General features: G+C 39.7%; 3 protein-coding genes across 3 annotated transcripts; all 3 read left to right on the top strand.

Annotated features, from left to right (window-relative positions):
• The first annotated feature begins 351 nt into the window (after nt 1-351).
• On the top strand, nt 352-5,474 carry LOC142542699 (protein HIGH CHLOROPHYLL FLUORESCENCE PHENOTYPE 173, chloroplastic-like). The gene is made up of 13 exons (XM_075649478.1): nt 352-1,164; nt 1,676-1,888; nt 2,555-2,759; nt 2,882-2,957; nt 3,267-3,402; nt 3,513-3,617; nt 3,755-3,835; nt 3,986-4,075; nt 4,158-4,223; nt 4,328-4,384; nt 4,467-4,544; nt 4,931-4,978; nt 5,212-5,474. Exons 1-13 carry the CDS (start codon nt 502-504, stop codon nt 5,281-5,283), a joined length of 1,890 nt encoding a protein of 629 aa, XP_075505593.1. The 5' UTR covers nt 352-501; the 3' UTR covers nt 5,284-5,474.
• Nucleotides 5,475-19,599: 14,125 nt separating this feature from the next.
• LOC142506064 (uncharacterized) lies at nt 19,600-20,370 on the top strand. The gene is made up of 2 exons (XM_075619203.1): nt 19,600-19,645; nt 19,700-20,370. The coding sequence occupies exons 1-2, from the start codon at nt 19,600-19,602 to the stop codon at nt 20,368-20,370; spliced, it is 717 nt and encodes a 238-aa protein (XP_075475318.1).
• Nucleotides 20,371-20,502: 132 nt separating this feature from the next.
• On the top strand, nt 20,503-21,226 carry LOC142506055 (uncharacterized). Its single transcript, XM_075619193.1, has 2 exons — nt 20,503-20,687; nt 20,842-21,226. Exons 1-2 carry the CDS (start codon nt 20,503-20,505, stop codon nt 21,224-21,226), a joined length of 570 nt encoding a protein of 189 aa, XP_075475308.1.
• Nucleotides 21,227-27,638: the final 6,412 nt, after the last annotated feature.

The raw sequence follows: 27,638 nt of genomic DNA, 5'->3' as shown, positions 1-27,638 counted from the left end.
CCTTTTCAAAGAATTTATCATTCCAACTTGGATTCACTATTATACATAACTGGCTAGTGTTTAGGTGAGGTTATAAATTATGAAAAATAGTTGATAAAAATTCCAAAATAGAATATCAAATAATCTGCTTTTAATAATAGGGCCAACCTAATCTATTATCTAAAATCTTATATTTCATATTTTTCCTGCAATTTCATCATTTATCAAATGTACTATTTCAAAATTCATCAATCACACAATCTCAGATGTAATTTTTTGCATCATTTTTATAATATAATGTCATTTTTTGTATTATTTAATGGCAAACGTATTGTTCAAGTCGAAACTAGAATATTTGTATATCCAAAACGAGGGGAGAATATTGAGAGGACCTGGACGTATGTGCGTGTCTTGTTCAAATTTCGTGCTGGAAAAACCGAATCCATGTTTCGGATTGGCCAATCTTATGTGGTCTGAAATCACAGTCCGTCGCTTTCGAAGCTGACTCCCAAACTCCCATTTATGATCACCTCTCGCGGAGGAGGGAGCTTCAGTTCACACTTTACAAAACCAAGACAAGAAACCAGCCATTGTGGAGAAACTGGAACAAGAATGAGTACAGCTGCTTCTGCGGCTTTGTCATCTTCGATCTTCGGCGGTAACCATCCCTGCAGCCATAGATTGAATTGGAGAGACCTCAGTTCAAGCCCGCAGGAGGTGAAAGTATGCCAGTGGTCGTTTTTAACAAGGGCCGCCTCTTCAGTCGACAAGCAGAAGAAGAGCCCCCCGCAGAAGAAGAAGAGCAAGAGGAAAGAGGTGCAGGAAGAGGGGAAGTTGCCGCAAGAAAGTGGAGAGATTCAGGAAGTTTTACCTGCTGCTGGTACTGCTACTTCTTCGGTTTCGTCTATCAAGAATAGGATCGAGGAGGTGAGTCCGATAGGTCTGGGCCGGCGGTCGAGGCAGATATTCGACGAGGTGTGGCGGAAGTTTTCTGGGCTGGGGCAGATTTCGAGGACCACTCGGACTGATGATGATGAGGCGGTGCTTTTATTGAAGGAGGGTGGACCCATGTGTGAATTCGCTATTCCTGGTGCGCAGAACACCACCGTGCTGGTCGTCGGCGCCACCAGCCGCGTTGGCCGCATTGTGGTTCGTAAACTAATGCTCAGGGGTTACACTGTCAAGGTATCTTCTTTATCTCCATTGCTTCTTATCTGGTGAACTTGCATTTTGTTGTTTCAAACTAAAGAGTTCACCTTTGGAAGACGAATACTTTATCTTTATTTGTTATTGTGGAGTTTGTGTTTATCAACTATAGTAACTTAATATTTCAAGCTTTAGTTTGGATGCGTAATCCATTAGAGTGCTTTTGTGTGATGAAATTGGCTCATGCTTTTCCATATGATTGGCATTACCAAAGGATTTATGACCTCTTTGCTTCTGTTTTGGGCGATTTATTTATGCATCCACTGCGCACGAATTAGTGAAAAGAGTTAATTTTTCTCGAATAATGTGGCAAGAGACACATAATGGTTCAAGAGTTGGTTCTTCATGAATAATGTGGCAAAAACACCTCATGGTTAAATGACCACCATGTCATTTATGAAATACACACTCTTACCTTTTCCAGATCTTTCAGACATGGTAAAAATAGGGTTCGACTTGTGAATGGATTTGGATCTTTAATCGTTAACAGGCTTTGGTCAGGAATGATGATAAAGAAGTGGTGGAAATGCTTCCAACTGCTGTGGAGGTAGTGAAAGGGGATGTTGGTGAGCCTTCAACTCTCAAAACTGCTGTTGAGGGATGCAACAAGGTTATTTATTGTGCCACGGCTCGATCCTCTATCACCGGGGATCTTAATAGGGTCGATCATCTCGGAGTTTATAATATCACCAAAGCACTTCAGGTTTGATATCCTTTTTTATGTAAACATATCTTTACTGCAAAAGATGACTCCTGAGTTGCCATCTGAATGCTGTTAAGGTTCACATCCATAACTTACAGGAAACTTTTTATCGTTGTCTAAAATAATGAGTCCTTGCAAGTTTCAAATCACACTTTTTTTGCCCAAAGGTTTGTTTTGAATGTGGAGGTGTCTCAAAATAACGCTAAACTTGGAAAGTCAAAACGGGATATTTTATTTGACTTAAATGAATTTTCCATCATTGTACAAAATTGTGTTAGCATGATTCTTGATAGTGATAAAATAATATACTTAAAATCCGCTTTAATGTTATTAAAATTATGATTTAACACTGATATGATTTTATTGTTAAGAAAGATTTGGTATCAGATTTTATTTCAAGGTATTTTCACCTTTATAAAGGAGTAATGATATTACTAAGAAAGATTAATAGAGTTTTTGCCCTTTCGGTGTTGTGTCATGAATGTAAATATTTATGTCTGAGCCACGTAAATTCTGTGTTGGGTTCTATCAAGTCGTCACCATATTCTTGCTATTTAAAATTTAACAATTCCATTCACAATGTTCTTTGATTTGGTAAGTTAGGGTTGCACAATCCAAAAAATTCCACAGTTAAAAGCTTGATTCTTTATCGCTGCTGAATTGTAGGACTACAACAATAAACTTGCACAACTGCGGGCTGGAAAAAGCAGCAAAAGCAAGCTGTTAATTTCGAAATTCAAGTCTGAGGATGCATTGGATGGCTGGGAAATTCGTCAAGGCACTTATTTTCAGGATGTTATTGCAGCCAAATATGATGGAGGAATGGATGCTAAATTCGAGTTCACTGAAGAGGGAGCTGCTGTTTTTTCTGGTAAAACATAGTTCACATAAGCTGAGAAGTCTTGTCTAGCTAGTCTATAACTGCAAAATACCACGTAAATTCACATTTTCTATGCTTTAACTGATGTTTTGCACTCGTTTTGTGTTTAAAAGGATACGTTTTCACTAGAGGGGGCTATATTGAACTGTCCAAGAAACTTTCGCTTCCTTTGGGATGTACTCTTGACAGGTATACAACAGATTAAGTCAATTTCTATTTTCGGATAATATGGTTCAGGTTTATAATTAGCTTCTCAGATTCCATGCATATTTCATTTGGTGTGGCACTCTTACTGCATAAGCAAGAGCCCACTTTGGTCACATGGATGGAAGAGAAACTCTCACTTTTTTTAAAAAAATTTCTCTTTAACTATTTAAATTGTATAGCAGTCAAATTACAGGGATTTCGACATATTGATTTTGGGATGTTGATTCTTTTTATTCCAAAATCCGTTCAACTTCCAATTGACGAATCAATTTGTTTGTTGTTGTCGCATAGGTACGAGGGTATAGTATTCTCAGTTGGTGGGAATGGAAGATCATACGTTATAATCCTTGAAGCTGGCCCTCTGGCTGACATGTCACAAAGCAAATTGTACTTTGCCAGAATTAGCACAAAAGTTGGCTTTTGCAGGGTAAGCTTAAATCACAAAGCTGAAAATAATATAAGCTTTATCTTTTCATGAATCAGCTTAAGTTTTCGTTTATAAAGTCGAATTATTGGCAAGTTATTTCTTCTTTTTAGGTAAGAGTGCCATTTTCATCTTTCAGACCGGTGAATCCAGAAGATCCAACGCTGGATCCATTCCTTGTGCATACTTTGACCATTCGTTTTGAGCCAAGACGGCAGGTTTGCTCAAAGTGTTGTCTTTCCTCTTCTTATTGCTATTTATGTTTGTTTGACCTTTGCTGAAACATGAGATGATAAGTATATATACCTTCACTTTTTACTGGGATAATAACTCTGATTGAAATGCTACATTGCAGAAACCTGTTGATGGACCTGTTGGGGGGAAGCAAGACTTGAGAAGTTTCCAGTTGATTCTTGAATACATCAAAGCTTTGCCCGTAAGCACCAGTCTATATTCTTTTAAACTAGTTTGTTGAATTTAAATTGTACTTATTCCATGCACAGGATATACAGATTTGATATTCTTGTTTAAAACGTTGCCTATCATATCCCATTCTGATATTCGAGTGTATTTCTGATCGTGGCAGACTGGACAAGAAACAGATTTTATCTTAGTTTCATGTACAGGATCAGGAATTGAGCCCAACAGAAGAGAGCAGGTTCTGAAAGCAAAGAAGGTCTCTATCTTCACGCTTTTCTCTATTCACACTGAACATTTTACTATTGCCACTAAGTTTCCTCGTGATCAAAATTTTATAGGCCGGTGAAGATTTGCTCAGAAGATCGGGACTTGGGTACACAATTATTCGTCCTGGTCCCTTGATGGTAAAGTTATGGACCCAAAAACTCTCTTTATTCATTTGTCCACCGCTCCTTCAAATATGCGTTTCTCGGTCTTCAATTGCATTGACAAGACATCATTTTTGCAGGAAGAACCTGGTGGGCAACGGGCTCTGATTTTTGACCAAGGGAATCGTATATCACAGGTACAAAACATGCAGTCTATTTGTGGTTGTTTTTATAGTTGTTTGACATTTTGGTTTGCTTATATTTGGAAAAATTGCACAGGGAATAAGCTGTGCGGACGTGGCTGATATCTGTGTAAAAGCATTGCATGACTCAACAGCAAGAAACAAGAGCTTTGATGTGAGTATCATTCAATTCTTTCATTATATTCCATGATCCGTATGTAGTGATGGAACCAAGTTTTCATTTCTTCTTGAGCTAGAATTTTTTAAACAGAGGTTAAGATAATATAAACAAATGGAGTCCCCGGACTACCGGAAAATTGGACAAAATTTTATAGATAAAAAATAGGGAAAAAACTGAGCCACCCGGTCTACCGCCCAGGTGGAGCAACACGTGGCTCCGCCCGTGTCCGTATGAAGTTTTCCACGACCAATTAGCTTGTTTTTCTCATTTAAAGTGCTTTGCTCCACCGCGCCCCATTATGAATATCAAATTCATTCTATATATCTATTTCCTCGATTTATATAAGCAAATGCAGCTAAAGCATTTGTTTGACTGTGCAGGTTTGCTACGAGTATGTAGCGGAGCCTGGGAAGGAGCTTTATGAACTGGTAAGAACCGAGTCTCGACTAGTTTGGCAAGTATCACTCTTGTTACTTGAAACTGACATAATAACCATTTGCTATACTGAAAGACAACTTGAGTTTTGTCAAAATTGAGCTTGAGTTGGACCAAACCATTCACAAGCTTATGACTAATAACTCGACTAGCTTGCACCATAATCTGCAACACGGTTTTTAAATAATAGATGAAATTTAACAATGCCGAATGTTGTTTTTGACAGGTTGCTCATTTACCAGACAAAGCAAATAACTATCTAACACCAGCTCTCTCGGTTCTTGAGAAGAACACCTAACACACACACACACACACACACACACACACACACAGAGGCTCATTTTCAAAGGAATGTACATGTTGTAAAGTAGTTTATATTTGTTTTTATTTTCAAGAATTCCATAAATTTTTCGTTGTGCTGTTACGTGGGCTATGTAAACCAAATCTCAATTATTTAAAGTAAATAATGCTATGTTTATCTGATAAGCATGAGTTGTATTGGCATTCTTAATGCGTTTTTATCGTTTATATTCACGCTTACCTACTTTATTTCTTCCTACATTTTTGACTGTATATTCGTACTTTTCTATATAATGTAAGTCATGGATATGAAAGTTGAAGAACAGACGGAAAAAATCGGAAACAAGCACAACTGCACAAACAGTATATGGCTTTGTGGCAGTCCGTGTCACACACCGGAGGCAATGCACGTCACCAAGAAGCCATGCGAACTGAAGTGTAAGATTGAGAGAAAGAAGCCCGGGACCTTGTTAAATCTGTGGTGAGGGCGCCAGGCGTGGGAGAGCTACTAGACATGTATATGTTGGAGGAAAATTCATATAACCACAGAATTCGTCATGCCAAATCATTAAGAATTTGACTGAAATTTTATCAAAAACATACTTGAAGTCATAATCACGCCTTAAGAACGAGTCTTGATATTCCACATCTACGTGCTTTTTCTTTGAGAGAATCCTTCCGTTTCTCTTCGAAACTTTTTTTTATAATGGAGGTAGAGAATAGAGAACGTGATAACACGCTGAAATTTCTGCTTTAACTCATCATAAAAACATAAATTACACTTATGTCTCTACACATTAAAGACTCACAACATATTAGATACATTAAAGCTCAAAAACCAGAGGCACTAATTGATCATTTTGTTTTGAGCCTAACTTAACCAACAACACATAACTTTTAACATATAAGCTCATATAAATAATTTATCCAACAATCTCCCACTTGGGTTATGTGTGTGTAACCTTATAATTACGTTTGTAAAAATAACCTTATGAGCTCAAAAATAATGTCATTCCAAAATATATTTATAACAAATCAATTTCATCAATCACATCAACATTATAATCAAGGTAACTAGACTCATCAGTGATCATATATGCCAACACAACTAAATGACATAAATCATGAGGTGGATGTGTGAAAATTTCATGCAATGTAATCATAGCATGCCTATTTCCAATTGGTCATCCTTAAACTTTATTGAGATCAAACTTTAAACCATAATCAGATTGTGTCTTGACTTAAAATTTATTTATGCAAAAAATAAATTTACATAACTGTAGCTTAAAATGTCTACAACTGAAAGCATTTAAAATAACAAACTCTCACTAAAACTGAAATTTCTCAATTGTAACATTCATATTAACAGTGCGCCTATGAAACTGTTTGGGTTATAGTCTCTCAGTAAGTGGATCCACAACCGTAGAATTTGTACCGATATGGTCAATAGAAAACTTGTCACTCTTAATTTTTTCTTTAATAACCAAGAACTTAATAATATCAATATGTTTTGACTTCGTAGAGCTTCTATTGTAATTTGAATACATAACCGTTTATTGTCACAATATATTTTTAATGGTCTTTCAATGTAATCAACAATGCGCAGTCACAAAATTTTTTTGCTGCACCATATAAATCGTTTCATCAATGTCACTATTTAGAGACGCAGTCTTCACACCCATATGATGAAGCTCAAGATCAAAATATGATACCAAATCCATTATTATTCTTAAATATTCTTTCAAAGACACCAGATAGAAAGTATATTTATAGTAAATGCATTCTTTCTGTGTAAAGCCTTTAGCGACAATAAGACATCGTGTTTCACCGATTGCACGTGAGTTCTCAAGCACCCGTCCCAACTGTAATTCACTCCTCTCCTGAATTTTTTCACCACAATCTCGTATGACGTGACCAATCCTACCATATGAGAACGAAAAATTCGGAAGTGTTTCATTAAGTAGAATAATCCAGATTTCATCCTCAGTATTTTCTGGTTTCACCCATATACGTTGCCTCGACGGTTTAGTAATATCCAACATTACTCGAACTCTAGTGTTTGCCCATAGAACCTCCATCTTCCCCTGAATCAACCTCAATCACTCGACCAATCTGCTCCCCAATATTGATGATTATATCTGTATTCATGAAAGCCCAGGGAACATTATAACACTTGACCCAAATCGGAGTTTCATGAAAAGACGTTAGCGCTGGATTTTTTAAACCAATTGGTTCTTGAAACACTACTAAGTCCTTAAAGAAATTCAGTGGTCCATCATATAAATCACGACGACGATCAATATCCGAAGAAAAATCTTGAAGAAATAGATTTTCCCCAATAACCTCAATATTCACTACTTTTTTCACCTGTAACGGCCGAGAGAGACGTTCTAAAGCGAATCCATTACTAAGCTAAAAACATTTACATGCATTTGCTACTTACTCTATGCGTGGTTACTCGCTATCTCAAATTGATATTATTTTGTTTTGGTTGAATATTGATGATACCCCGGGATGTCCCGGGTCATGGATAATGACCGGGATGTCCCGGGCCACGGAACCGAGCCATGGATAGTGCCCGGATCAGGAGGATGGACTATTCTCGGGTCAATAAGACGACAATCTGAATAGAAATCCGGATCTCAAGCTGCCCGGACGTTGAGAGTATGACTTGACATGGAGAATATGTGAAGAGGCCAGTCAAAAGGCCGGGTCATTGAAACACCCGGGACAAAACCTGTAGATGCCCGAAATTCATATTTGAAAATTTGCGAAAAAATTTGAAATTTTCTCTTTAAATAATTAAAATGCTTCTTTAAATAAATAAACTGGTGAAAAGATTCAATGTTTAAAATATTCGACATAGTAGCGGAAGTAATTATTATTTGCAAAGTAGCCATTTAAAATAATCCTACAAAAGATAAAATGTTTGAGCAAAAAGAAAAAAAAATGGTAAATGCTGAAAATGAGGTCCTCGGGTTCCACTACTACCGACCCAAGATGGCTCACTGGTCCCCGCCCTCGATCCCGACCTCATCAGTACCTACAACAATCAAGTCTAGTGAGTCTAAAGACTCAGCATTCATATATCATAAATAACAAGTAATAATAATAAAATTGCATGCATGGTAAAAATATCATGAGTCTGGCGTAACGTAAAATATCATGTCATGAGTAATTATAATACGTGCATAACTGAACTGAAAGTCGTAAGTAAAATGTTTGCTCCATCGAGCCCTGTAATAAAATAACATGTCATAAATTTTTTGTTGAGATTATGTTCTACGCAAGTGGCCCCTGAACTGAACTGAACTTGATCGCCTGATCAGACTAAACCACAGTATACTGGGCGGTAGAAATCATCACAGCCCTTGGACTGGATATCCGTACCAATAAATGAACTAAACTGAACCGGTAAGTGACCACCGGGTGAAGTAATAATCCCATGATAATGAAATGGCCACAAGCAATACCACATAAATCTCAAAAATGAATATTTTATATTTTTTTGCACGTAATATAATTAAATAACATAACTAAATATCCTGTATTAATTTTACCGAATGGTTTGGATCGTTCCCAGGCTTGCTGCGACTTAAATTTAACATGAAAAATATGCAAAGATTTACTTGCTCAAACTTTGTAATTGACTCCAAAAAACGAGACAATTATGCCCAATAACTTGGTATTTAATCATGACTCCGTGCCAACCCGAACCAACACCGAACCATCGTTTAGTCATGATTAAAATACACTTAAAATGATGAAATAATGCTCCTAACATTTCAGTACTTCGAAATTTGGTGAATGGAGGCAAAAAACATGAAACTCTCTTTCGAGAGTCACTTTGTCACATTGCACCGTAAATTCTCGTACGACCTCTAAACTTGACCAGATCAGGAACGGCCAAAAACATGACCTTGCTAACTCAATGGGGTACTGTCCAGTCCAAGGCCATAGGCTAAAAGCCAACCAAGAACTCGAAACACACCTCTGAACCGAAGCACAACTTGCTGTCACAAAAATACAGCAGTGGCGCTTGCGTTTCTTTGCGTTGTTTGCGAGGCTAATGGCCATTGGGGCTTGAACCACCGACAAGAACCTCTTCCCAACATCCTAAGGGTTGGCTTGGACCATGGCTAAGGGCCCTAGTCCAGCCACAATCCAAACCACAACGGAAACAAGCCAAGTGATTCCACCCGAGAGCACACCTTCATGCGTGGGGTGCTGCGATTGTTCGGCTGTCATGGACCATTCCAGTGACCATTTGATTGATCATGGCATTATCTAGACATCATGAGGTATTGTGTGAACCGTGGCTAAGGGCTAGAAGCCAACCAAGATCCACACAACACCCTTGAACCGAAACCAAACTCACACACGCGAAAATCAGAAAACCGAAACCGATGGGCGATGTTCTTGTTTGTTTTTAAAAACTGATAGGACCATGAACCAAGCCATGAAAGGCCGACTTGGTCATGTCCTAGACATGAAAAGGAGATGTTCTAACCATGGATATAGCCCCTAGGGCAGCCAAGATCAGTAACATCCTCCTTTGACAGCAAACAAGAGAAATCGGACACAAAGTGGCACTAGGGATGAGTTGCTGTAAATTCTGAATTTCAGCATGCATAGGGCTGGAACAAATGAACCAAAATTATCGTAATACACCCTAGCACATGTCTAGGGGCAGCCTTGAGAGCTTGGACACGAGCCAACCATCTGAAACAACACAAACATGGAACCCGTGAAGCACGAAAGAAAACAGAAAATTCTGCACATGCATTTTCGAAAATGTCACTCATGTATTTCGGTTTTCTTGCAATAAATTCATGTACATGCTATGTTTAAAAATATCTATATGGCTTGATTGAAGAGTAAATAAAAATATAAACATGCCTGGATTTTGTTTTGAAGAAAACAAAAGAAAAACAACGACGCGGCGCAGAGGAGACGAAGTACTCTTCACTTTCTTGTTTCTCTCGATTTTCTCTCTTGTTTTTCTCCTTGCTACCTCACGTTTTTTCCTCTCTCAAATGTTCTGAAATTCGGTGATAATGGTGGGGAGGGAGTCTAGGAAGATAGATGGGAGGTTGCAAGATAAATGGAAGGAAATGAATCTTTCTATCCTAGTTTATTGGTTAGATAGGAAACAAGAATGATATCAAAAGATTTGTAGGCTAATCAAGGGGTGCACTTGGTCGATTATGGTGTCTAGGAGCAAGGGAGGAAATAATGCTTAACTATTTAATTGTTGAAGATTAAATAATGAGTGATTATTTACCAAGAAAAGAGATAAGGAAAGAAATAAAATGATGAGTTGACAAATCAATATCAAATCCTACCAAGAGGTGGCCGATTTTATTTGGTTAAAGTAGGGTAGGAAAATTGCTTAATTACTAATTAAATGAGGATTTAAAGTGAGGGGATTAATTATCAAGAAATGGATTAGGAATATATATCAATGAAAATGAGTTGGCAAATTTTAATTCAAATCTTTTAAAATAATGGAGGGGCCGATTTTATTAATTTAAAAAGGAGGAAAATATTGCTAGATAAACATGGTATAAATATTGCTTAAATAATAATTAAATGAGGATTAAATGTGATGGAATTATCTCCCAAGAGAAGATAAGGAAATAAATTAATGATGGAGAGTTGACAATATTTAAATCTTTTAAAGTGCTATGGCCGAAAATTATAATAAAAATGGAGGGGAAAATTATTTCTTAATTATTGAATTTTAAATATCTAGTGTTTTATCTACTCATTAAATATTTTAGTGAATTAAGAAATTGATTATTGAACTTTATTTACTACTTATTTCAAATTATTCAAATAGTTCCTTAAAAATTCTTTTACATTAAATAAACTTATTATTTATCTTAAATAAATTCTAGGAATGTTTTCTTAGTATTAAATTTTATCTCAATACTCCAACTCCAGTCCGGCCTCACTTATTTAACTAAAAATGTAACAATTAAACTACTTCGTAAAATAATTAAATTTAAAGAAAAGAATTTAAATACTCATGCAATAAAAATCATTTTAATTTAAATGCTAGAAATTATGCATGGCTTATACGTAGTCTAATTTACGGGTTCTACATAACTTCCCCGGTTATTGGATGCCCGGGCTCTCATGCAATTTCCCGAGAGGCATTCTACCCGGGCCATCCAATATGAGTGCTGCATTTAATTACGCCGACAAAGTAGGGTGTGTGCGGCCGACCTATCTCTGACAATTATACAAGTGGTTGACAAAATCAGGTAGGCTGGATGTGACTAGTAGGAGATTTGACATGTCAGAACAATAAGGTATAATCAGCCGCTCTACTATAATTAATGATCAGCACAAAGAACGAGGTCATCATTATATCCTCTACTATAAATACCAGATTGTCTCCTTGCATTTACTCTCTATTCAGGTCTTAAATACACACATTTATTGCTCACCTTCCACACCAATACAACAACCATCACCTGGTTACATTGGTTTACAGCTTGAGTCCTTCACTGACTTAAGCATCGGAATGGTCACGCCGGATACCCCTCCAGCACCCATTCACGTGATTACTTTCTTGGTTGCAGATTCTTTCAGATATCTCAGGAAGATAGTTTTCGATCCAGACGTCTTGCTCTTATTTCTCTTACCTTGATAGCATATCCGGTGGAGCATCCGACCCGGCTCTTCCATTTCACCCAAATCGCATCATTGGCGCTGTCTGTGGGAAAAATAGAGTTATAAGACGTTGATATGGCTCCTACCAGGAGGACGAACCAAGACACTTCTCGGATCCAGGAAGAGAATAACACACATCTTTCTGGTGCAGGTGGCCAGCCACTCACTGGTCCCCGGCCTACTATTAACTTAACACCTGAGGATTGGGCCAAAATTGTATCTGATGATGTGGAGGCAGCTTTGGCAAAGAGGCCCCTTGCTAATCATTCTACTTGGCCAGAGCAAGAACAAGAGCATGCGAAAAAGGAGCAGGAGGAAGAGAGAAGGGAGGAGGAGAGGGAGTCAAGTGCAGGTTCTAAGTCTCCTACTGTGGCAGAGGAGTTAGAAAAGTTGAGGAAGAAGGTGAGTCTTGGAGGGGCAAGTTGGTTCTAAAAGCAGTGTTCAAGTTGTCAAGGGTTGTCCATTCTCTGATATCATTGTCCGGGAACCACTTCCCTGGCACTTCAAGTCAACCAAAATCAAAGACTATGATGGGAGTTCTAACCCTGAAGAACAATTTGCTCGATTCGAAAACATGGCCATGTTACATTGTTATGGGGATCAAATCAAATGCAAAGTATTCCTGACTACTTTGGTGGACTCGGCTCAGAGGTGGCTTGAAGGATTAGTGCCTGAAAGTATCCAATCCTTCGAAGATTTCCAAAAAATATTCTTGCACCAGTTCAGTAGCAGCAAGAAATATAAGAAGACTGCTTTTAGTCTGTTTGAAGAGAAGAAGGGCCAGGATGAAACTTTAAGGGCATACATCAAGAGATTTAATCGAGTAGCTTTGGATGTTCCCGCCTGCGCCCCCGAGACAAAAACTACTGCTTTTATGCAAGGGTTATGGGAGGGAGATTTCTTCCGATCTTTAACAAAGAAATTGCCCGGGAACTTTGAAGTTCTCTTGTCCCGGGTAGAGAAATACATCAACATGAAATACATCAATTATGCCCAATAACTTGGTATTTAATCATGACTCCGTGCCAACCCGAACCAACACCGAACCATCATTTAGTCATGATTAAAATACACTTAAAATGATGAAATAATGCTCCTAACATTTCAGTACTTCGAAATTTGGTGAATGGAGGCAAAAAACATGAAACTCTCTTTCGAGAGTCACTTTGTCACATTGCACCGTAAATTCTCGTACGACCTCTAAACTTGACCAGATCAGGAACGGCCAAAAACATGACCTTCCTAACTCAATGGGGTACTGTCCAGTCCAAGGCCATAGGCTAAAAGCCAACCAAGAACTCGAAACACACCTCTGAACCGAAGCACAACTTGCTGTCACAAAAATACAGCAGTGGCGCTTGCGTTTCTTTGCGTTGTTTGCGAGGCTAATGGCCATTGGGGCTTGAACCACCGACAAGAACCTCTTCCCAACATCCTAAGGGTTGGCTTGGACCATGGCTAAGGGCCCTAGTCCAGCCACAATCCAAACCACAACGGAAACAAGCCAAGTGATTCCACCCGAGAGCACACCTTCATGCGTGGGGTGCTGCGATTGTTCGGCTGTCATGGACCATTCCAGTGACCATTTGATTGATCATGGCATTATCTAGACATCATGAGGTATTGTGTGAACCGTGGCTAAGGGCTAGAAGCCAACCAAGATCCACACAACACCCTTGAACCGAAACCAAACTCACACACGCGAAAATCAGAAAACCGAAACCGATGGGCGATGTTCTTGTTTGTTTTTAAAAACTGATAGGACCATGAACCAAGCCATGAAAGGCCGACTTGGTCATGTCCTAGACATGAAAAGGAGATGTTCTAACCATGGATATAGCCCCTAGGGCAGCCAAGATCAGTAACATCCTCCTTTGACAGCAAACAAGAGAAATCGGACACAAAGTGGCACTAGGGATGAGTTGCTGTAAATTCTGAATTTCAGCATGCATAGGGCTGGAACAAATGAACCAAAATTATCGTAATACACCCTAGCACATGTCTAGGGGCAGCCTTGAGAGCTTGGACACGAGCCAACCATCTGAAACAACACAAACATGGAACCCGTGAAGCACGAAAGAAAACAGAAAATTCTGCACATGCATTTTCGAAAATGTCACTCATGTATTTCGGTTTTCTTGCAATAAATTCATGTACATGCTATGTTTAAAAATATCTATATGGCTTGATTGAAGAGTAAATAAAAATATAAACATGCCTGGATTTTGTTTTGAAGAAAACAAAAGAAAAACAACGACGCGGCGCAGAGGAGACGAAGTACTCTTCACTTTCTTGTTTCTCTCGATTTTCTCTCTTGTTTTTCTCCTTGCTACCTCACGTTTTTTCCTCTCTCAAATGTTCTGAAATTCGGTGATAATGGTGGGGAGGGAGTCTAGGAAGATAGATGGGAGGTTGCAAGATAAATGGAAGGAAATGAATCTTTCTATCCTAGTTTATTGGTTAGATAGGAAACAAGAATGATATCAAAAGATTTGTAGGCTAATCAAGGGGTGCACTTGGTCGATTATGGTGTCTAGGAGCAAGGGAGGAAATAATGCTTAACTATTTAATTGTTGAAGATTAAATAATGAGTGATTATTTACCAAGAAAAGAGATAAGGAAAGAAATAAAATGATGAGTTGACAAATCAATATCAAATCCTACCAAGAGGTGGCCGATTTTATTTGGTTAAAGTAGGGTAGGGAAATTGCTTAATTACTAATTAAATGAGGATTTAAAGTGAGGGGATTAATTATCAAGAAATGGATTAGGAATATATATCAATGAAAATGAGTTGGCAAATTTTAATTCAAATCTTTAAAATAATGGAGGGGCCGATTTTATTAATTTAAAAAGGAGGAAAATATTGCTAGATAAACATGGTATAAATATTGCTTAAATAATAATTAAATGAGGATTAAATGTGATGGAATTATCTCCCAAGAGAAGATAAGGAAATAAATTAATGATGGAGAGTTGACAATATTTAAATCTTTTAAAGTGCTATGGCCGAAAATTATAATAAAAATGGAGGGGAAAATTATTTCTTAATTATTGAATTTTAAATATCTAGTGTTTTATCTACTCATTAAATATTTTAGTGAATTAAGAAATTGATTATTGAACTTTATTTACTACTTATTTCAAATTATTCAAATAGTTCCTTAAAAATTCTTTTACATTAAATAAACTTATTATTTATCTTAAATAAATTCTAGGAATGTTTTCTTAGTATTAAATTTTATCTCAATACTCCAACTCCAGTCCGGCCTCACTTATTTAACTAAAAATGTAACAATTAAACTACTTCGTAAAATAATTAAATTTAAAGAAAAGAATTTAAATACTCATGCAATAAAAATCATTTTAATTTAAATGCTAGAAATTATGCATGGCTTATACGTAGTCTAATTTACGGGTTCTACATAACTTCCCCGGTTATTGGATGCCCGGGCTCTCATGCAATTTCCCGAGAGGCATTCTACCCGGGCCATCCAATATGAGTGCTGCATTTAATTACGCCGACAAAGTAGGGTGTGTGCGGCCGACCTATCTCTGACAATTATACAAGTGGTTGACAAAATCAGGTAGGCTGGATGTGACTAGTAGGAGATTTGACATGTCAGAACAATAAGGTATAATCAGCCGCTCTACTATAATTAATGATCAGCACAAAGAACGAGGTCATCATTATATCCTCTACTATAAATACCAGATTGTCTCCTTGCATTTACTCTCTATTCAGGTCTTAAATACACACATTTATTGCTCACCTTCCACACCAATACAACAACCATCACCTGGTTACATTGGTTTACAGCTTGAGTCCTTCACTGACTTAAGCATCGGAATGGTCACGCCGGATACCCCTCCAGCACCCATTCACGTGATTACTTTCTTGGTTGCAGATTCTTTCAGATATCTCAGGAAGATAGTTTTCGATCCAGACGTCTTGCTCTTATTTCTCTTACCTTGATAGCATATCCGGTGGAGCATCCGACCCGGCTCTTCCATTTCACCCAAATCGCATCATTGGCGCTGTCTGTGGGAAAAATAGAGTTATAAGACGTTGATATGGCTCCTACCAGGAGGACGAACCAAGACACTTCTCGGATCCAGGAAGAGAATAACACACATCTTTCTGGTGCAGGTGGCCAGCCACTCACTGGTCCCCGGCCTACTATTAACTTAACACCTGAGGATTGGGCCAAAATTGTATCTGATGATGTGGAGGCAGCTTTGGCAAAGAGGCCCCTTGCTAATCATTCTACTTGGCCAGAGCAAGAACAAGAGCATGCGAAAAAGGAGCAGGAGGAAGAGAGAAGGGAGGAGGAGAGGGAGTCAAGTGCAGGTTCTAAGTCTCCTACTGTGGCAGAGGAGTTAGAAAAGTTGAGGAAGAAGGTGAGTCTTGGAGGGGCAAGTTGGTTCTAAAAGCAGTGTTCAAGTTGTCAAGGGTTGTCCATTCTCTGATATCATTGTCCGGGAACCACTTCCCTGGCACTTCAAGTCAACCAAAATCAAAGACTATGATGGGAGTTCTAACCCTGAAGAACAATTTGCTCGATTCGAAAACATGGCCATGTTACATTGTTATGGGGATCAAATCAAATGCAAAGTATTCCTGACTACTTTGGTGGACTCGGCTCAGAGGTGGCTTGAAGGATTAGTGCCTGAAAGTATCCAATCCTTCGAAGATTTCCAAAAAATATTCTTGCACCAGTTCAGTAGCAGCAAGAAATATAAGAAGACTGCTTTTAGTCTGTTTGAAGAGAAGAAGGGCCAGGATGAAACTTTAAGGGCATACATCAAGAGATTTAATCGAGTAGCTTTGGATGTTCCCGCCTGCGCCCCCGAGACAAAAACTACTGCTTTTATGCAAGGGTTATGGGAGGGAGATTTCTTCCGATCTTTAACAAAGAAATTGCCCGGGAACTTTGAAGTTCTCTTGTCCCGGGTAGAGAAATACATCAACATGAAAGAGGCGCAGAACCAAAAAAGAGAGGCCTTAAAAAGAGCCAGGGGAGATCGGGATGTCAGGCCCGAGGAGAGAATTCACAAGAAGAGTGGCTCAGGGCAGTTCTCTCATGTACCCTTGAGAATTTCCCGGGATCGAGAAATTCAAGAATGCAGTTCAGACGTAGCCCTGCCTCCAAGTTCGATGGCATGATTACCAAAACCAGAGAAGAAGGGGTTTTGCACCCTTCACAAAGAATGTTCTCATGATACAAGTGAATGCCGAACTCTGAGGAAGGAATCTGGTAGGCGCTCTATGCCGGAATCTCATCCCTCTCGAGATAGGCCCAGACAACCACCTTGGTTATCTCGGCGTCCCGGACTTGATGCTCCTATGAGAACGGCTGATATCCCGTGTGGAAGTGGGAGAGAAGAGGGGAAATCCCAGGAGAAGAGAAGTAAGAAGACATAAAGGAAAGACTCTTCCCCGATTCGAGGGCTGATAAAAATTATTTCAGGAGGGTCCACAGATGGTGACTCTAACTGGGCTCGGAAGGCAAGAAGCAGAAGAGAATGTCTGGAAATTGATGGGAAGGGAATGAATGAACCAGTCATAATTTTTGGCCCAAAAGACCTCAGGGGAGTAAGCCTACCCCATAATGATGCTCTCGTTATTCAAGCCCGAGTGGCTAATTATGATGTACTCAGAGTTTTCGTTGACAATGGCAGCTCTGTCAATGTCATCTTCAAAGAAGCCATGATTCAAATTGATTTACATGACTACCAATTGGAGATCTTCAAAGAAGCCATGATTCAAATTGATTTACATGACTACCAATTGGAGACGGTTGAGACTGTCTTGTTTGGTTTCGCGGGTCACGCTGTATATCCAGAAGGGGAGATAATATTGCCATTAACCCTAAGAACTGGAGATTTGCCAAAGACAGTCATGACGGTCTTTACAGTGGTGGATGCCCCGTCCTCATATAACATTATCCTTGGGAGGCCAGCTATGAATGAGATGAGAGCTGTGGCCTCCAATTATCATCAAAAAATTAAATTCCCAGTACGAGGACGAGTCGGGGATGTCAAGGGACACCAGCCTTCTTCTCGGAAATGTTATGGGGAGACTATCCGAGTGGATCAAAAGAGGGCGAGGAGGGAGGACAAGGGGAAAAGGGTAATTCGAAGGGAGGAGGACGTGGCAGAGGAGAGAGAGGTGCATTTTGTTGCGAAGGAAGAACAAGAGGCGATGGAAATTGAGTCGGGGAAACACATCCGGGTGGCCCGAGACATCAATGCGTCCACCCGGATAAATCTACTAAATTGTTTGAAAGCTAACATCAATGTTTTCGCTTGGTCTCAGCAGGAATTAGACGAGATCTCGCCCCAGGTGGCCGAGCATAAACTAAATATTATCCCGGGAACCCGCCCCGTGAAGCAGAAGAAAATGCATTTTGGCCCGAAGAAAGATAAAGTCATTGACGAACAAGTGAGAGAGCTGTTACGGGCCGACCACATTCGAGAAGTACAATTCCCTACTTGGCTCTCGAATGTGGTCCTTGTTCCAAAGGCCACCGGGAAATGAAGGATGTGTGTAAACTTCCGGGATTTAAATAAAGCTTGTCCCAAAGATTGTTATCCACTTCCTCAGATTGATCAACTGGTGGACTCAACATCTGGTTTCGAATTATTAAGCTTTATGGATGCTTATCAGGGGTACCATCAGATCTCTTTAGCCCGGTAATATCAAGATAAAGCAAGTTTTATCACTTCTGGAGGCACTTTCTACTACGTGGTTATGCCCTTTGGATTGAAGAATGCCAATGCCACAGACCAACGTCTGATAAATCATGTTTTTCAGAAGCAGATAGGAAGGAACATTGAAGTGTATGTGGATGATATTCTGATCAAGACCTAGGAAGTCTCCTGCTTTGTTGATGATTTGGCGAGACCTTTACCACCCAGAAGCAATATGGAATAAAACTCAACCCAGCCAAATGTGTGTTCGGGGTCAGAAGTGGAAAATTCTTGGAATTCTTGGTAACCGATTGGGGAATTGAAGTAAACCTATAAAAGATCAAAGCAGTGATTGACATGCCTTCGCCTCAATCTGTCCAGGGAAGTACAAAAATTGACCGAGAAAGTCGCTGCCTTATCTCGATTTATTTCCCGGTCTGCCCATAGAAGCTACCCATTCTTTCAAGTCCTGAGGAAGGCGCAAAAGTTTGGATGGAATGAAAAATGCTAACGGGATTTTCAAGATCTAAAAAAGCATTTATCCGAACTACCCGTCCTTGTCAAGCCTGAGCCCAGGGAAAAGCTGTGGGTCTATTTGTCCAACACGGAATATTCTGTTAGCTCCGTACTTATCCGAGAAGAGGGGACCGACCAAAAGCCAGAATATTACGTCAGTCATGCCCTCAGAGGAGCAGAGTTGAATTACAGTGAAGTAGAGAAAATAGCCCTAGCCTTGGTGATGATTGCCCGGAAGCTGAGACCATATTTTCTCTCACATCCTATTGTGTTTCTCACTAACTCCCCGCTTGGAAGAATCATGACACATGCTGAAGTATCGGGCAGAATGGTTAAATGGACAATAGAGCTCGGGGAATATGACATTGAATATAAATCTCGAGTTGCTATAAAATACCAAGCATTGACAGACTTCTTGATAGAAATGGCCCAACCAGGAGGAGAGGAAATATGGAGAATTTTTGTTGATGGTGCATCGAACTTATAAGGATGTGGAGTTGGGGTGGTTCTGATCGCTCCATCAGGAGAAAAGATTAAATTGGCCCTGAGAATCGATTCTCGGGTCACCAATAATGAAGCTGAGTATGAATCCGTTCTAGCCGGACTACAAGCCGCTCGAGAAGTCGGCGCTTCCTGGGTCATTATTAACTCTGATTCTCAACTAGTCGCCCAGCAGATAAGAGGAACATACGAGGCCAAGAATGAAAAAATGCTCAAATATCTAGGGCTCATCACGGCCCGGGCAGCATCTCTAACCGAATGGAGCATTGAACAGATCCCCAGAGAAGAGAATGGAGAGGCTGATACCTTAGCCAAATTAGCCGCCTCTATGTCAGACATAAGTACTCGGGAAGTCCTGTGTTTTACCCAGCTGGTGCTCTCTATTGATGAAGAGGTGCCACCTACTCGAAAAAATTCATGGATGACTCCTCTAATCGAGTGTATAGTCCATGCAAAACTCCCGGAAGATCGAGCTCAAGCTCTGAAAATCAGAAAGCAAGCACCCGGGTTTGTCTTTTTGAGTGACGTTTTGTACAGACGATCATATCAAGGCCCTTTCCTCAAGTGTTTATCAGAAAACGAGGTGGAATATGTCCTCAGAGAAATACATGAAGGGTGCTGTGGTGAACATCTCTGTGGGACTGCCATGTCTCGGAAAAAGATATATTATCCGGATTTTAGTGGCCCCGGATGAATCAAGATGCTTCTCAACTTGTTCAGAAATGTAAGGGTTGCCAGCGCCATTCTAATTTTTCATCATCGCCCAGCTGCTGACATGCAACCCATCTCAGCATCTTGTCCCTTTGATCAATGGGGGTTGGATATCATGGGCCCATTTCCAATAGCCCGGGCACAGAAAAAATTCCTTCTTGTGGCTGTGGATTATTTCTCTAAATGGGTGGAGGCTGAGCCTTTGGCCAAAATAACTGAGGAAGAGGTGATGAAATTTCTCTGGAAAAATATTGTTTGCAGATTTGACATCCCAAGAAGATTGATTCCAGATAATGCGAGGCAATTCCAGGGGAAGAAAATTACATCTTGGTGTCAAGAAATGAAGATAGTTCAGTCTTTCACCTCAGTAGCCTACCCACAAGCCAATGGCCAAACTGAGGTAACCAACCAGGATCATTGTACAAGCATTAAAAGCCCGACTTCATGGAAAAAGAAAGGACTGGGTTGAAGAATTACCGAGTATATTGTGGGCATATCGAACTACACCTCAAACGGCTGGTTCGGAAGCTGTCTTACCTGTGGAGATCGGACAATCTTCTACTCGGATAGAATCTTATCCGAGTAACAATGATCAGACCCGGGCCATTGAGCTTGATTTGGTTGAAGAAAAAAGAGATCGGGCAGCCATTCGAATGGAAGCCTATCAAAGCCGGGTAATGAAATCCTACAATAAACACGTTCGAGCACGATATTTTCAAGTGGGGGGTCTGGTTATGAAAAAAGTAAAGCCGGTAGGTGATGTGGGGAAGATAGAAGCACGATGGGAAGGACCTCTCAAAGTAATTCAAAGAGTCAGCTCGGGGGCAGCTTATATTTAGAAGATTCTCATGGGCACGCACTTAAGAGACCATGGAATGCGTTTCATTTGAAGAAATATTATGTTTAAAAGTCTTTTTATCTATTACATGCATCAAATAAATAAAATATTCAAGGAAATGTCTACTAAGTCTAGGGACACGCACCCTGGCTCGGTGACCCGCACCCCGGTCATCTACTAAGTCCAGAGACCCGTACGCTGGCCCGGAGACCCGTACCTCGGTGATCTATTAAGTCCAAGGACCCGTACCCTGGCCCAGGGACCCGCACCTCGGTCATTTACTAAGTCCAGGGACCGTACCCTGGCCCGGTCCAGGGACCCGTATCCTGGCCCAGGGACCCACACCCTGGTTATCTCCTAAGTCCAGGGACCCATACCCTGGCCTGGGGACCTGCACCTTGATTTACCAAGATTGATTATTTATGGAACCCAAGCGCTTATACTCCGATTACTAATATGCTTGGTGAAGGTTGGTTAGAATCCATTAGGATATTTGAAGAAATTTCAAGTCATTCACAACACTTGGAAATATTTTAAAACGATTATCAAATGCACGAGAATATTATCATTAAACATAAAGAACCATTACATAGTGATCGGAAGTCCGAAAAAAAAGAAAAAGAGAAGAAACTCTAGTCTATTTTGGGGGCCTCCTCCTCTTCTTCTTCCAGGAGAGAAGCTGAAACGTCTACTCGTTTTAACATGCGGAAATATATATATTTTTTTAAAGCTCGCAATTACAAAGTAACATTTTAAATAATCGTATTTATTTGCCAACAAGAATAACGCAGTTTAAAAAATAACTAACGACATCCAAAATCAACGTAAACGTAAACGTATAAAAATCGTAATATCATCAATATATAAAAATGTGCAACTCCTCTCAAAACACGTGAATCAATATGCGGAAAAATAATGGTCCTCGGGTCGTGTCACCGCACATTCCGCCTGCCTACTTAGTCTTCGGCACTCCGGGCCCCTGATCAAAATGTTCACCTACATCACACACGCCTAGTGAGTCTAAAGACTCAACACACCTGTACCAGTAATAACAAGTACATATACGTAGCACACAGCAGTGAAAAATAGCATAATCAACATACATTTCATGAGCTTAAAAACTTGAACATATGCGTGTCGTGTAAAATCGTAACGTGTCAAAACATGTCTCATCATGTATCATCATATACGTGTTAAAATCTTAATTTGAATTCCGTTCATTAGCTGTGACTTTCGTATAATCATGTCATCATGTCAGTCGATGGATCCATCTATGTGTAACCGCGGTACCCGGCGGCGAGGGTTATCAGCGACGGCATTACCCGCCCACTGAGCCTGGGCCTATCATATCATGTCAATGGAAATACGATCGTCGGGCTCCCTCTGGGGCCTTCTCCCGTAAACGGGCTCCCTCTGGGGCCTTTTCCCTCACGATATCTCCAATCATATCATCGTGTTAGTCACAACTAAATCACTTCATTCAAAACGTGTCATCATATTCATCACTTAATAAAAGCATGCATATACGTAATTTTTCCTTTAAACCAAGCATGCATCGTATTTATCGTAATTGCGTAAAAATCATGAACATGATGCATAAACAGTTAAAATATCATGAATTTGTGCTCAGGGCGCTGCCAGGACCAAAATCTCACCCCGGTTGCAAAATGACCATTTTGCCCCTAGAAACTCAAAAATTACCCGTTCATCCCTGGACCTCTAAAATTTACCCGAAGATTACCAAACTCTTTAAAATGTCCCAAAATATTTTCAAAAGCATTCCTAGACATAAATTCGAGCCCAAAACCAAACTTAACCGATTCGTTTTAAAACTTGGACCGGTGTCCCGGTTTTAATCCGAATCGAGTCGAAACACAACCCAATTTTTTTTTTCCAACTTGAACCATAATTTAAACAACTCCTATACCTATTACTACTTAAATTAAGTCCTTTAAATCCCTGAAGTTTCGGCCAGCACCTAATCTTCTCAAAACCTTATCGGCCGCTCAATTATTTTCACACACATGGTTCCCCCTTTCTTAACCTTTCGGTCCCCTCTTAAGCCCCCACCTGTCCAGCCTTTAAGGCACCTCATTAGGACTCTAATGACCCTTATAAAAAGAGGCTAACCGATGCCTAAGATTGCTACACCAGACACAGTGCAGAACCCACCCGAAACTAGCATCTCCATTCACGATTCACGCTAGATTACCAAGGATCGAGCTCTCCCTTCGACCAAACACTCATGGCTCATTCCTAGCATTTTACTAGACTCTACAAGGTCTGAAACCCATCTTGGTTCGAGTCCATGCATCGCAGCACCTCCGAACCTTTCGATCATGCCAAACCGAACAAAACCCAAGACATCACCTCTCGATCTCTCCTCCTACAGCAGCACTGCACCATTTTCACTCCAAGACTCCATCGTGACACTACCATCAGATCTTGAACAGCCCCAAGCCACAGCCCCTTGCAACTCAATTAAGAAAAACGTGAGCACAAATAAGAAGATAGCATGAACGTGTGAAAACCGAACCCATCTGTTACGTATAGGGCTGGATCGAAACATATCATGCATAAACACATTCATCAGTATATAATACATGTATGATGCAGAAAGAAATGATACAAAGCATGCCTTAATGAGAGGAAGAACCAAAAACGAAGCAAATGGAGACCCGGGTGAAATTTTATTGCAAGAACAAGCCAAACACCGAAAGCTTCCAGCTGCTGGTGATGAAACCGAGGGGTGGGAATCTGAAAGAGGTGGGTGTCGGCTGAGATGGGATTAGGTTTAGGGCAAATGGTGTTTAAATGTTAATTAAATAGATAATGATAGGTTAATGGGCCACAATTGTATTTTAAAGGTTTATAAAAGAGTTTTAAGCCCAAGAAGTCCAAAAGTTGGTCCAATAATTCCAAACGCACTTCCGAAAAATATTTCGTGTTGAAAAGATTTTTAAAATATTAGCCGAACCATTAAAGTCCCCTGATTCGATAAAATTCGCGTACCGTTAAAATAAAATCCTGCGGGTAAGAATACCCGGTAAAATCCCATTATAGAAAAATACAATTAAAAACACCTCAAATAAATTAATAAAATTTAATCATTTTATAAAATAATTTTTCCTGAAAATTCTCTGGTCTCCGTTCCTCGTTCGAGCGTGAAATGCATCTAGAAACCCTAATGTATGAAGTGATAAAATTCATGAAATAAATCCCTATCATGCAATAATTATGCATAAAATGCATGAATACAATTAAACACAAATTAATAAAATAAACATGCATTTTATGCTTTAAAAGAATTTAATAAAATACCAAAGAAATTTAATAATTTGCATGCATGTGGTTCACATGGACCTTCAGATTTTCGGGACGTGCATGCATGTGGTTCACATGGACCTTCAAATTTTCGGGACGTTACAGAAGCTGCAGCTTTGACCAGATCAGGGAAGTCTTCTTGGTCTGGAGGAATGAGGCCTGCCTCCTGGAATTGCTCTAGGCATTTGTTGAAACCCAGGTCAAAGTAAGGAAAGGCCTTATCAGCCACCATCTTCTTAAACTCCCGGGACTTCAAGAATTGGGCCATCTTCTCATCTTGAGAAGACTTCAAAATCTCCAGAGCAGCCGTCATTTCTTCAGCCCGGGCCCGAGAGGATGCTGCCTCTTCCCTAGCAGCCTGTAGTTCTAGCTTGGTAGTCTCTGAGGAGTCGTCAAACTTTTTGCAGAATGACACCAACTCTGATCGAGCCTCAGCCAGTGCTGATTGGGCCAAATCTACTTGCTTTTTCCAGCTAGCTTTTTCCCGAGCCAAGACGTGCTCGTGGATCTTCTTCACCCGGATCAGTTCCTCCTGCAGTTTATCATGCATCTCCCGATGGAGGAGGCCTGTTGGTGTGCATTCTTGGCCGCACCAGACACTTGCTCATATGCAAATATCGGCATCTGCAAGCCCTGCAAATTAAAGAAAGGTCAGACTGGTGATACAAAAAAAAAAGAAGGGGGAGAAGGAGGAGTTGAGTAACTTACAGAGAAGGACCGGGAAACCCCTTCATACAACTTTTGGTTGGAATTAAGTCCATTGGGGTGATCCACTTCTATGGGACGAAGAAGGCCTCGCACCATCTTGGTCAGATCTATGCTCACCTCATCGCTAAAAAGATTTGGCAAATTCAAGGGAACTTCACCCTGGAAAGTGTGGCCAACAGAAGAGCCGGGAAGAATAGGTGAGCGGACAGGTATCTCGGGCTCCTTCTCCACGGTAATGGCCTCTGTGATCGGCTCCATGGGAGCCTTTGAAACGTCTGCCCACCAACTAGCATTTTAAAAATCAAGTGAAATAGTCATAAAAATGAAATCATCGCATGTTTTACCAACCTAAAAAGCAATAAGTTTGAAACGTATAGCCCATAATAAACCTCTCAAAATCTCTCAAAAACGTAAATAAATAGTCTTAAAATCTTTAACGTAAATCATGAATCATAAAACGTAAATGCGGAAAAGAAGAAGCGCTGGTCCTCGGGTTGTGTGCACCGACAGTCCAGCAAAATCACCCATCAAGACCTCCAATATCATAGTTATTATATCACCTGCATCACACACACCTAGTGAGTCTAAAGACTCAACACGTCATATCCTTGATAACTAGTAATACGTAATACAGTTCACATACAACAGTGAAAATTACTTGTACTTAAATATCGTTTTCATAATAATACATAAACTTTAACTTAAACATTTTTATAAACATAATCATATAAACATATTCATATTCGTATCCATATCCATATTCATGTTCATGTTCGTGTTTGTTGAATTCAGATCGTGATTGTGACTCGTATTCTTAATCGTATTGGGCGATGGATCCATCTACATGTAACCACAGTACTGGGCGGCGGGGACACCAGCAACACTCTCACCCGTCAACTGGGCCTTGGCCAACGTATTAACATATTCGTATTCGTATTCGTATCACGTATTCGTATTCGTATCCGTATCCAAGGAAACACGATCGTCGGGCTCCCACTGGGACCATAACCCTCACGATATTTCCAACATATTTAGTCACAATCCATTCACGTCCTTCAACATTTCGTATTTCCATCACTTAATAAAACATGCATATAATATTGTTTTTCTTTTAAACCAAACATGCAACATATCTTTTAAATGCTAATGTTAAACCATAAAAATCCATAAACATTTAAAAATCATAATTTTACATATTAAAATCATAAACATCCATAAACATTTTAAAATAAACATTTTAACATATTAAAAATCCGTAAACATTTAAAATAAACGTTTTAACATCTTAAAAATTCATAAACATTTAAAATTTACATATTAACATATAAAAATTCATAAACATCCGTAATCATTGAAAATAATCATATTAGCATATTAAAAAGCATTCAGGACATTGCCACGACGTTTACTAATTTCTAGGTATAAAATGACCGCTTTACCCCTAGACGTAAAATTTCACGTTTTTTATTTTTTTTCTTAATTTCCTTGACTCTAACATGTCTCAAATAATTAGTTAAGCCTACGTGAATTTTCTCATATTTTTATTTGGCTTAAATCGACGACTTTTAAATTAATCTTTAAATGTGACGTATTAATGTGTTTTAATCCCGAATTAAACCAAAGCTTAATATAACATTCCAAAATTAAAAACTTAGGCTTATAATAATTATTTAAGCTTAAACCTAATTTTTCATAATTTTATAAAGCTTAAAATTAGGCGTTTCAATTAACTCGTTAATTAGCGTTTCGTGCGGCAATTAAATCCCGAATAAATCCAAAACTCGTTATTTTGATCCCAAATTTTTAACATAATATTTTTAATATTTATTCTACCCTTAAAAGTCATGAGCCACCCCCATGAACCCATGGATTCAATTTTAGTCTAATTAAATTCGAAATTGACACCTTATCGAACACACCAAGCCATCTCCTAATTTACTCGAGCCACGCCCAAGCCATCCTTGAGCCAAAACCTAGCCAACCCACCTATGGACCCTACTGACCAAGCCCAGCCGAAAAACCCGGCCCTGGCCCGCTCAAAAACTTGCTGGACAGAAGGTCTGATTGCATTCTTGCGTGCGTGTGTTAGTGTCTTTGAACAAAAGAGTTCCTAACTAGTCTAGGACTTCTCCCAACCCTTAACCACCGAACCCACCTAACCCTGACCATCCCTAGACCACGCCCAGACTCGACCCAGACCAGCCCAATCCCCTAAACCCGAGCAGCGAACCCCTGAAGCTGACAGCAACCTCACGCAGCCCCCTTGCTGCCGACTCACGTTTCCCACGTTTTTTGCTGCTAGGGCCCCAACCACCAAGCCAACCCTTGAACCATCCCCTCAAGCACCTTCCTAGGACCCTAAGGACCTAACCTAGCCCAGC

This window comes from Primulina tabacum, chromosome 1 (genome assembly GCF_025594145.1).
Source record: "Primulina tabacum isolate GXHZ01 chromosome 1, ASM2559414v2, whole genome shotgun sequence".
Classification (NCBI taxonomy): Eukaryota; Viridiplantae; Streptophyta; class Magnoliopsida; order Lamiales; family Gesneriaceae; genus Primulina; species Primulina tabacum.
The sequence above is the reverse complement of the archived record's forward strand: the minus strand, read 5'-3'. Positions and strand labels throughout refer to the sequence as shown.

What these genes read in the sequence shown, in the direction of transcription:
- LOC142542699 (XM_075649478.1), top strand. Translation starts at nt 502, where the DNA reads ATGATCACCTCTCGCGGAGGAGGGAGCTTCAGTTCACACTTTACAAAA. An exon ending in AGGTTCTGAAAGCAAAGAAG is followed by an intron (nt 4,076 to 4,157) that starts GTCTCTATCTTC and finishes AAAATTTTATAG; the next exon opens with GCCGGTGAAGATTTGCTCAG. An exon ending in GGAAGGAGCTTTATGAACTG is followed by an intron (nt 4,979 to 5,211) that starts GTAAGAACCGAG and finishes TGTTTTTGACAG; the next exon opens with GTTGCTCATTTACCAGACAA.
- LOC142506064 (XM_075619203.1), top strand. Translation starts at nt 19,600, where the DNA reads ATGGCCCAACCAGGAGGAGAGGAAATATGGAGAATTTTTGTTGATG. An exon ending in ATGGAGAATTTTTGTTGATG is followed by an intron (nt 19,646 to 19,699) that starts GTGCATCGAACT and finishes TCGCTCCATCAG; the next exon opens with GAGAAAAGATTAAATTGGCC.
- LOC142506055 (XM_075619193.1), top strand. Translation starts at nt 20,503, where the DNA reads ATGGGCCCATTTCCAATAGCCCGGGCACAGAAAAAATTCCTTCTTGTG. An exon ending in TTGATTCCAGATAATGCGAG is followed by an intron (nt 20,688 to 20,841) that starts GCAATTCCAGGG and finishes TCATGGAAAAAG; the next exon opens with AAAGGACTGGGTTGAAGAAT.